General features: G+C 38.1%; 1 protein-coding gene across 1 annotated transcript in view; it reads left to right on the top strand.

The window, feature by feature from the left end:
• The window catches only part of epha10 (EPH receptor A10), a 208,475-nt gene extending 204,682 nt beyond the window's left edge, over positions 1–3,793 (top strand). Inside the window, exon 18 of the mRNA XM_030146536.1 lies at positions 1,035–3,793. Coding sequence (XP_030002396.1) covers positions 1,035–1,149 — 115 coding nt within the window. The 3' untranslated portion in view covers positions 1,150–3,793. The remainder of the gene's footprint in view (positions 1–1,034) is intronic.
• Positions 3,794–12,086: the final 8,293 nt, after the last annotated feature.

Genomic DNA, 12,086 nt, shown 5'->3' with positions numbered 1-12,086 from the left:
TTTTATTCAGTTGGACAACAGTATTGGTATTTTAAAAACTGTCTACAAAAGATATGTTCAGTAAAGTCTGGAAAAGTATTATTTCTTATTTTAGTTAGTCATGATGTCAGTATTCATCTAACTTAAACTAGCCTGATTATTTGTCTTTATGAAGAAATTGCCACCGAATCTGAAAGCTAGTTTCAAACATGGGTCTTGAACCAACCAGTACAAGTACTCTGCTTTTAATACAATTGGAGGTACTATCACTTTGAGTATTTCCATGTTTCTGCAACTTTACATTCCTTTTCCACAACATTACACTTTTCACTCCACTAGATTTGTCTGACACTTGATTTGTTTTTCCAAATTCAGCACATGAATATTTGGAGATTGATACAAATGCATTAATCTCCAAATATTCTTATACTGAATTTCTGTGATAAAGTGATAGCACTTAAATAAATTAGTCTTTTCTGAATTTGAGAAAATGCCCATTAAAATAATAGGCTAGAAATACTAAAACCTATGAAAAAGCTTTGTCGTAACAGTGCCGTTTTGAACTAGTGAAAAGTGAAATCTTTAGAGACACATGGTTCTCACAGGACAACAACTCAAAAAACAAATGCTCTTATAGAATATTATGCATTTCAGTAGATTATACTACACAGCAATACATAACATACTTCTGCTTAACTCAATCTCAAACATCAGCAGTAGTAAAAATGACATAAATGCAGAAATAAAAGGAATCAAAAACATTACGTATACCGTCCCTTTAACAGCTCACAGACCACTGGTACAACTTGAGTACGGTTTTGAGTGATGTGCTTACATGAAATGAAGTGTTTTCACAGTGTGGTATTATTACTTGAAGGATTTGAAGACTTCTTCTACTACGGCTGCTTACTGATTTCTAACTTAACAGAATGAATAGACAGCTACTAAACCACTTCAAAGCTGAAATCTGGAGAGAGGAAAAAAAATATTCTAAAATAATAACCGAAGCCATTCACATTTTCTTCTAACTAATGTTTTTTTCTGTGTGTCTACAGAGATGTACTGAGCCTTGGCATCACTTCCCTGGAGCACCAGAAGCTGATACTGGCTGCCATCCAGACACTCAGAGCCCAGGTCATCCAAATGCACGGCCGTGGTGTGCAGGTCTAACAAACATTGTAATGCAGCTGCACACCCACATATTAGTGCAGATGGATGGGAGAAGAGGAGGAGAGAGCGCTCTTCCAGACTGAGGGAAAGATGAGCAGGTCTTTTGGCCAACTGCACTCCTCTATTTACTCCTCCCTCCCACACGTCCTCATGCCTTCCTTAATTCCTGTCTTTCTTTTTACCTACGAATCCCCTCGGAGACGAGCAGCGTTCGCGTCGTCATTAGGGGAATGCAGAGGAGTGATGTCATGTGATTTTTTTTTTTGTGACCTCTATCTGCACTTTGACCTTCAAGAACTGTGTCAGCGCCATCCCCCAGCATTCTGGATCAGTATTTAAACACTGAGAGAGGTTCTGCTGAAGCTGGCCTCTGAGCTGGGGGAGAAACACAGACGTGCTACTGCTGCAAAAATCACCAGTTAACAGTCGTTGACTATCGCTTGAAGACCTACATAGACGGGGCCGAATTATAGGAAATGGCTGATAGGAGTGGTCTCTTCCAGGACGATAATGCCCCCGTTTATAAGGCATGAGGGGGAACCGAATAGTTTGATGAGAATGAAAGCTTATCTCAACCAAACTGGACACCTATCGGAGATTTTGGAAGGACACATTAGACAGCACTCTCCACCTCCATAATCAAAACACCAAATGAGGGAACATCTCTTGGAAGAACGGTGTTCATCCCTCACAAACTGTAGAATCAACGCTATTCCGGTGGCGACATCTTACCAAGACAATTTATGTTGAGTTTTCCTTTAATTTGTCACCTGTCTGTACATTTTGGGTGACATTTCCCTTTACCCGATTAGTTAAAAACTAAATGTTCCCGGGAACTATTTAACTGGCCTTGGATCAGACTGAGAACAATAACTGTAAACTGGCACAGCTGATTAAGCAAAACAGGAACTGACTACCAGATACAGAACCATATCAGTCTATTTATCACATCACAGAGGAAACAAACATCATCTGCTGAAGACTGAAAACGGCTGAAATGCACCCAAGATCTCAACGCAGCTGCTGTTGACGGTTATGACAACCGAGCTGCCCCATGTGAGTAACATTCATCGTGTGGCCCTTTACGCAGTAAGCTCATTGATCTCGATAGGTGGCTCAGAGTTCCTTGCAGTGATGACTCCTGTAAAGTGGGGCATGTGCTTTCACCACTTTGACCCTACAAGCTCACCTGCAGGATTCAAATGTAAAGCAAAAAGTGGAAAAATGTGTTTGATTGTTCATTAATTTGTCATACGTCGCCATTTGTTTCACTGTTCTTTTTCTCTACACCTCTTCTCTCCTCCTTTGTGCTTATGAAACATCAAATTTTCCCTTTAGCCTGGATGTTGTCTCGGTAACATAATCCTCCTCTCCAAAGGCTCTCTCACTACCATGGTTAATGCTCTGTATAGAATTCAGGCCAACTCTGGAAGATGGTCTGGTTCGGCTATTTATCCATATTTATTTATGTTTACAAACTGTAACACAAACCTCTTCACAAAGAGGTTTACGAGGGTTTATTTAACTTATAGTATTTAAAAGTATTAAGCTAAACTTGTCTTCTCGTTTGTTTTTCAGTTTGTCATTAAATATTTGTTGACTTATTATATGACTATATGAGTTTATACTGAAGAGAATTGTTTTATACATGGTGAGAGGAACCCTGGAGGATTTTTACTGTCAGCACACAGTATCTGTGTATTCTTGAACACTGGACTTGGTACAGTAGTTTGGGGTCCATTATCATTGGCTTTGCTGTATACATTACAGTGTGTGTTGCAGTACAGTTTAACAGAATGTCAGGTTTTTTTTCTTTTATTGTTGTTGCTTAGATGTTTAATTTTACCGTTGCTACCATACTATGTATGTGGTTGCACTTTGTCATTTTTTTTTCCAGCAATCTCCCAGGATTCTCTCTGTACAGTGATCAGCTCCTCACCTTTACTATCCTCTTTCAATGCAGGAGACCTGAACGAAGTAGTTTATCGGGGCATTATTTGATTCTCTTACAATTTCACAATAGAAAGGTACATCATTTTTGACTGGAATATTGTATCTGGTTTGTATTTAGTACAAAATGAGTTTGTTTTTTTTTCTGTTTTCTCTCCCTGTGCTCTCTCCCTCTCTTGTCTGTTTTCGGTCAAATCAAATTAACATACGTTCTTATAGATGTTATCACACGCATCCCAAAAAAAAAAAAAAAAAAAAAAAAAAAAAACAGACACAATGATGGTCCCTTTTACACACGTATATACAAATACACTCATTCAGTCACTAACATACAACAACCTGGACCTCGCCACTACAATGAATGAAAGTCTATTCCCTCTTTATCCCCTCTCTGTTACTGTGACCATTATGATATATGTATGTTTAATATTGTAAATATGTATTTGAAAATGCTAAATCTATTTTTATAATTTGTTTGAAGAACAATGTGTTGAATATAATATCTGCTCACTGTGTAAGGGTTTTATTTGTTTGAATTTAGGGCCATAGCCAAGAAACTCTGGTGTTTGGAATATAAAACTAAAAAAAAAGTTTCTTTTTTTGTTAGTTTTTGATGATTTTTACCTGTTAGAACAAAATCTGATGGCTGTTGAAATATTGAAATGTGTTATTAAAAAATCTTCAATACAGCAAATATTTTTCTCTTTTGTCTTTTTCTCTCTGGATTCTGGCTTTGGGACTGAAATAAATCCACGTATTAAAATCTGACCAGTGATATGGATGATGATATGAGGTAAGGCTGGTCAGTAAATCAAATATGATGCATCATGTATCGCAACCTGTTCTACACAGACTGTAGTAAAGGACTATATCACAAATATCGAGTACAAATTGGCACACAAAAAAAACAGCTGACAGCATGAGACTTGCTTTTGTCACTCTCCCCCTCTTACACATTAATTTTACATGGGCAGAGTGCCAGGGTAAATACAGTATTTTACAGAGAGCACTGCATCATGGGTCTTTTATAGAATTAAAGTGACTTGGCAAGCAACCTGGAGGAATTTACATAATGTAAAATTACTTTTTGACGTGAACATCTTTGGTTTACAATTGAAAATTTAACCAATATCAGTAAATATTTATATTAGTCTCTCACTTCTCTCCTCTAATAGAAATCTTACAGTAATTTTAATTGTCTTAATATGCTGTTAAAAAGATCTTTTTGTGTGTGAGATACTCCCTGGTAAAATGTCCAAATAAAAGAGGATACACAAGCAAAGGTGTTAGAAAAATGGGCAATGATGACTGGGAGTACAGTTGGTGTTGGCTGCTGCCTTATCAGTACAGACAGCTGCCTGTCAGCCAGCTGAGCCCATAAAAAGAAAAAAAAAAGATCTTTTTGTAAAATCACAGACCCAAAGCAGACTACAAAGTGCTTGTTTTGCCAACTATTTACGGAAATTATACATATTATACATTCAAAGATGTCTGGCAAATTCACCTAGGAGACATTGGAACCAGTAAATGTTTGTCATTTTTGTTTTGAAAATCACTAAAATCACCAACTGACTCTAAGCATAGTTGCTTTGAAGAGATATTTAATTTTGAGAAAATTTGCAATTTTTTTATTTTTTGGTTTTTTTTTTTTTCCAATTATTCCAGGTCAATCATTTCACTGACTTTAGGTGGGTTCCATATCTTAAGATTTTATCAGCCAGGTTTTAACTACTTGTTTGGCTAAAGTTACGTTTGTGAAGTGTAGTGATATTTAAAATTTCTTCACATTAAAACTTAAGATTGGGTGGCAGCTAATGAATGTTTGAGTGTACGCAAATTTGGTATCACATGACCACTGACGGGTGGAGTGTTAAGAATATTGATTATTTTTGTACAGAGGTGTGAACATTCATTCTTACAAGTTGTGCTGGATTCACCACAATTGGTAAACATAACTAACTCCTGAGTTATCAGTCTGCGGTGGTTAGTACTCTACCAAAAGTGGCCTAAGGAGGGACAACTCAATTTCAGTCCAACTGACTCGACAAAAAAAATTCCATGGAGTCCACAAGTTACTTCCAGAACTTAAAGGACAGGCTTCTAATAACTTGGAGCCAGACACCATAGCAGACCATTAATGGTCTTGTGGAGTCCATGTTTCAAATCAGAGCTAATTTTGGCAGCAAAAGGGGGGAACAACACAGTATTAGACATGTAACAATAATGTTCCATTCCCACAGATGCTTAATGAGGTTGAGATCTGGTTGTCCTTCCTTAAACTGCTTTCTGTAAATACTAACCAGTCTAGACCAGGAACACCCAAAAAGACTTGCAGTTTTGGAGATACTCTGACCTGATCATTTAGCCCAGGGTCTCAAACTCATTTTTTTTCAGGGGCCACATTCAGCCCAATTTGATCTCCAGTGGGCCGAACCAGTAAAATAATAGCATAATAACCTATAAATAATAACAACTCCAAATTTTTGTCTTTGTTTTAGTGCAAAAAAAAAAAAACATTAAATGATGAAAATACTTATTTTTATAAACTATCCAAACAGAAAAGATGTGAATAACATGAAAAAACTGAAATTTCTTAAGAAAAATACGTGCAATTTTAACAATATTATGCCTCAACTTATCATTTATACACGTACATTACGGTTTAAATCTACAAAGACACTGTTGTTCATCCATCAGTCTCAATGACAATGTTGGCTTCAGTTTTTGTGGGTCCTGGAGTGGCTTGTCAGCCCTATATTTGCCCTGAAGTATCTGCCACAAAGACTCTTAACACTGAGTAACAGGCAGAAAATTGTTAAAATTGTGCTTAATTTTCTTGAGACATTTCCGGTTGTTCATATTTGTTCAGATTATTCACATTTTATTGTTTCAGGATAGTTTGCAAGTGTAAGTATTTTCATAATTTAAGGTTATTTTTTGCACTAAAACAAAGGCAAAAAATTTGAAGTTGTCATTATTTATAGGCACAGTGTAATATTTCACATCAAACTGAGAAGAAAATTTTCATTATTTTTCGTAGGTTTTTATACTATTATTTTACTGTAGATCATATTGGTCTGTATGTGGAACCTGAACTAAAATTAATTCGACAGCCTTGACTGTTGAATTTTTGTACTTTGTAAATTCCACAGGCCGCATTGGAACCTTTGGTGGGCTGCATTTGGCCCCCAGGCCGCATATTTGAGACCCCTGATTTAGCCCTTTTCAAATCCTTATGCTTTCCCATGTCAGTGTTTCCAGCGGGTCAGTTTGTAGAACTAAATGTTCACTTGCTGCTAACTGAAAAGTACCATTATGACTGGATACTGATCACTATCACTTCACCCATCAGTGGTCATTCATCTGGTTGGTGTGTTATATGATCGATTATCAGCATCCCCTTTCACATAATATTTCCAAATAAACTAACAACTGGCCAGTTCACATATGGTTTTAAGGCTAACGCTACCTCCTACTAAGATATCTAGATGTTATAAGGTTTATGCTCTGGATGGACTTTGAGCAGAACTTAACTTTTGGTCATCTCTTCTATCAAATCCTACTTTTAGGGCTTGTGACTTTCTATTACACTCTGACTTTCTCAGTTCTACAATATGAACTTATTAAGTGTCTCTCTCTGGAACCGAGGCTATATTACTTGCTGTTTTATTACACAACGCCCACATTTAAGCCAGCACAGGGCGTGAGGGAAATTATTGTAAATGCAAATGAACTGTGTAGGATTGCTGTGGGCAACTGTGTAGGTGGGTAGAAGAGTGCGCTTGTATGTGCTGAACATGACCCACGTAAGCAGATAGAATGTGTGCACGTAACATTGTTTGCATGTGTCCGGTATGTGTGTGTACGGATAAACTCTTTGTGCGTTGACAGTCCACGAGTATACATTTGAGAACTAGAATTTTTATGGATCTCATACAGTTGCAGCAGCAATCCATACTTTTTATATTACAGTCTTATTGGAGTTGAGGATTGGACTTTGATACTTAATGAGTTTCATCTCTGAGCCATCGCTGGCTGCAGCTTTCTAAACCTCCCACGCAATCAAACATCACCTCCTTCAAATGCTGCTTAGCAGACCCTGGCTAAGCAGCATTTGAACTCCCAGAGCAGTAACACTGGATTTGGATAATTCATTATCTGAGGCTTATCGTAGATTTTTTTTTAGCATGGATTTGAGATGTATTCAAGATGTAATGTAATGAAGGAAATACAAAAAAGCTCATTTACAAGCACTGCTTTGCAAGATTCTATTTGAGGCTAAGACCCACAGCATGTATCCATTTACATTTATTTACATATTACTACAAAGAACATATACATATGACTGTATATTTTTGCCATTATGTTAAGAAAAAAATCAAATGTAAAGCTGTAAAAGGTGTTGCTAAATCTCATCTGCCTGAAGCAAATGATAAAATTATAACAGCCTTGACTGTCTGCAGTGGGTCATGAGCCATCTTAGCAGCTGCACATGCTAAATGAACCAAATAGTGGACCTAATCAACTGCTATGTGCCTCCTTTTCCCTGGCAGAATAAAACAAGAAATACTGTTGGTGCGAGAGCGGTGTGTTAGTATGCAAAGAACATATACCACAGCAACTCTCCTGACTGCCACAGAATTTTAGCAGGCTTCTCACGGTTGGAGCGTAAATCTTCAATCAGATTTGCCTGTTTATTCACTGTAAATGAGACTGGGAGACGGAGACCAGCGCGGATTCTACCCAGAGATCGAAACAAATCATGTTTCAAAATTCAAAATATAGATTGTACTACCTGAAATCCATCATTTCACTGAATCAACCATACACCTAAGGTAACTTATAAGAAATTCAGATGTATTTGACACAACTTTGTGAACTAGTGCAGGAATTTCCTTTTAAAATATACTAGAATTGACAGTATCTACTTCATGACTAAGGATTTTATACACTTCTTAGATGACATTAATGACTTTCCATGAAAATAATATTAATCAGCAACTGTTTTACATCAATTTTACTGCATATTACTGGAGAAAAGCCAAATGTTTTCTGGTTCCAACATCTAAAATGTGAATATTTCCTAGTTTAGTGTGATTTACATCAGTGTAAAATTTATTTGTTGGACAAAATTTGCTACTCCTACACTTAGATTTTTTTTTTTCATAATTTTAGATTTTATAGAGAAAGAGGGGATAACTCATGTGATGAGCCTCATAGGATGATATGCACTCTACCAGGTCAACCAGAAGGTTAGGTTCAGAAATTGTACTTGCAGATTAGTAAAATGAATTTATGTTTGCAGCAGCGTTACTTATCCACAGCACAAGTTCCAAATTCTTCCACCTGATTCAGATATTCTGATCTGCTGATAATCTGAAAACCACATTACACTCCTTTGCAACAAAAAAAATGTTGTAAAGAAAGAGAAATAAAGTCCAAAAATGAAAGAGGAAGAAAATGCCAGAGAGGTAGAGTGGGAAGCAAAAGGATTGAAAGCGGCACATGGGAAAGCAGACGACACCTCTGTAAAGACATTAGAGATTCCCAGCTGTGTGTTGAGAGCCCTCTCCCCTTCTTGTCCTCCGTCTATCCCTCACTCCCTCTGCTCCATGTGAAGATTAAAGCAAGCAGCATAAAGGGGAGAGCGGTCCACCTCTAAGCTAGTGTGAAGGGGAAACTTCCCCCAGCACAAAAGTTCTTCTCTCCGTTCTTTGGCGAAGCGTGCCACAGCTCAAATCGGCTTTAAGAAATTAATCCCTGCATTATGGAAGGAGTAAGTAAACAAACGGAGGACAGGATGGGGACCTGTGAGAGAGAGAGATGGGGGAAGGAGGGAGGGAGGGGGGGCGGTAGTAAGACACTGAGGCTTTTGTAGGTAAAAACCTTGTGTTCCTCTAGAAAAAAAAACAAAACAGACTACGGAGTAGCTTGTGCTTGTAGGAAAGTATGTACACACCAGAGAGAGAAGAGAGAGCACGAGGGGTGACGGAGGGGTGAATAAAGGAAATGAAGCAGCAAAAGCCTGTCCGATCCTCTGGGACACTCCTGGGAGAAGAGCGTCACAGCCTTTTTGCTGCATGATCTTAAACCCTTCTCTGTCTCTCATATGTCCAGCTTATTACTGGCTTTGTCTTTTCCCGGTTTCATTCAGCCACTTTGCCCCTGTGGCACAGAGTCATTGTCTGCAAATCCTCCTCTTGCAGCATTCCCTCCTTTCTCCTCTCCTTTTCCCATCCTATCTATCCACTGAGAGGTACTTAGATAAGGCCCAGGGTTCAGTCTGACGAAATCAGAACTTCCCACTGAGCCGAGATTAAACTCTGAGTGACCGAACAGACAACTTCTCTCACTCTTCGCAGTTGGCAGGCAGACTGTAGGCTGCCGCAGAGTTTCTATCTCTCTTTTTGACAGTTTAAACACCCCGTCTGTCTGGCCGCCTCCAGAGACTCTCCATAAGTGCACTTTTCTCTGCTTGTCTGCTTGTTGCCTCTTGCTTGTTGTTGTCTCGACAGATATCTACCATCTATCTTCACAACTCACCTCCGAGGTTTTTCTGCACATAATCTAAAAATCTTGTATCCACACATCTCACACCTCCTTTCCCTTGTTCATTCTCCATGAGTCAGTTATCCTACTTTTGCTTTTATGCAGATGGATTCTGCTTGTGTTTATCTGCCACTGATTTGATGTCCTCATCCTAATATTAAGGATTTAGCTGAGTGGTACCATGCTGTTTTTGTTTTTTTTCAGTGCACAATCCAGAATAAAGCAGCCAAGCAGAATGACACTTAACTGACACAAAGGCTTTGACCTCCAGGTGTTGACAGAGGCTTGAGCTTACAGGAGTGTTTTGTAGTTAAATGCTGCCTCTTGGTGGAATAAGTGAAAACTGCACAATGATTATCTACTGTATGTTGGAGAAAGCAAGTACTCAGACATTTTGTATTTACCCAGAATATAGTGTTTCTTTTCAGAGGTAATTCACTTTCCAATTTACCTATATTGTGATTTTACTACAGAGGATGATACTTTTACCTGATTTACTCTGTTTACTCCTGTCTTCTTTATCATTATTTAAAAGGCATCTGAAAAGGACTCTAATTTATTTATGAAACAATGTAAGGCTGTATATCATTTTATTTGTATTTCTATTGTTTTTATTTTAGATTATTATTTCAGTTATATCGTATTTTTAATTCTTTTTTTTTTTCCTGTATATTGTTTATTTCCGGGGAGGTATCTACATAAGCTTTTTTTGGCTTCTATCCTCTCCTGCACAATGGTGATAGTTGCATGAAAATTGTTTTGGTTTTTTTTGTTTTTTTCTCTTGCTGTTTATAATGTGCAAATAAATACAATAAAAAATAAAAATAAAATGTCTATGTTTCATCTGATGAGGACAAAGTCTGTGTGTGCTGAAAAACCTGAGTTTGGACATAGTTTCCATATAGTTTAATAGATTTGATTTCAGTAATATTAGCAAGTACTTCCTACCATAATTCAAGCAGTTTTCAAGGATTTTTAGGTGGTTGCTAATTATCTGTAATAGTAGAGAAGTACAGCAATGCTTTAAAAATGTTCAGTTTGGAGTGTTTTTGGTATGAGTTTCCTGAAGCTGCAGTGCTTGGTAAAACTGTTCTAATTACCTTTCAGCATATTAGAATTCAAGAGGTCTGAGAGGACATGAGACTTCTGCATTTACTTTTCACCTGTGCTTGTCAGCTATCGAAAATCTATTCCGGGACACCCTGATTTTGTCTAATCACGGGGGTTTTCAGGCAGGTAGGGGGTTAAAACATGTAACTGACAGCTATAATTACTGATAGCAGATCAGAATCCAGATGCATCCTGGACATAATTCTACTTCTCTGTGTCTCAAAATGGAAGTTTGTAAAAGTGGCTTCACTTTTCTATAAAAACAATTAACAGAGAGGGGAGAGCAGCAGAAGGAAGATCTTCATTCATTTTCTGAACCCACTTTATCCTCACTAGGGTCTCTGGAATCGCTTGGAGCCTATCCCAGCTACTTATGGGCGATGGCAGGGTACACCCTGTACGAGTCACCACTTCATCGCTGTGCTGACATATAGAGACAATCACTCTCACATTCACACCTATGGGCAATTTAGATTAACCGATTAACCTATTAGTGCATGTCTTTGAATGGTGGGAGGAAGCCGGAGCACCCAGAGAGAACCCACGCAGACACGGGGAGAACATGCAAACTCCACACAGAAAGGTCCCACCCCCATCGACTGGTGTTGGAATCGAACCAGAACCTTCTTGCTGTGAGGTACGAGTGCTATCCAGAAGGAAGAGCTGTATTTTCAAACTCTTGAGATTTTTCCCTCCTGATTTCTGCTCCAGCAGCTTTAAATGTTGGAGAAAATAGCTTGAAAGTAATAAGTACGTCCTGTAGTTGTTTGTAAGGCTTTTCTACACTGAACAAAAATATAAATGCACCACTTTTGTTTTTGCTCCCATTTTTCATGAGCTGAACTCAAAGATCTAAAACTTTTTCTGTGTACACACAAGGTTTATTTCTCTCAAATATTGTTCACAAATCTGTCTAAATTTGTGTTAGTGAACACTTCTTCTTTGCTGAGATAATCCATCCACCTCACAGGTGTGGCAGATCAAGATGCTGATTAGACAGCAGGATTATTGCACAGGTGTGCCTTAGGCTGGCCACAATAAAAGGCCACTCCAAAATGTGCAGTTTTATCACACAGCACAATACCACAGATGTCACAAGTTTTGAGGGAATATGCAATTGGCATGCTGACTTCAGGAATCTCCACCAGAGCTTTTGCCTGTGAATTGAATGTTCATTTCTCTACCATAAGCCATCTCCAAAGCTGTTTCACAGAATTCATGAAGAAGACTGTGCGAGGAAAATGGTGGTCACACCAAATACTGACTGGTTTTCTGACCCCCCTGGACCACCCAATACAGTAAAACTGCACATTTTAGAGTGGCCTTTT

The sequence above is a fragment of the Sphaeramia orbicularis genome, chromosome 11 (genome assembly GCF_902148855.1).
Source record: "Sphaeramia orbicularis chromosome 11, fSphaOr1.1, whole genome shotgun sequence".
In the NCBI taxonomy this organism is placed as follows: domain Eukaryota; kingdom Metazoa; phylum Chordata; class Actinopteri; order Kurtiformes; family Apogonidae; genus Sphaeramia; species Sphaeramia orbicularis.
The sequence above is the reverse complement of the archived record's forward strand: the minus strand, read 5'-3'. Positions and strand labels throughout refer to the sequence as shown.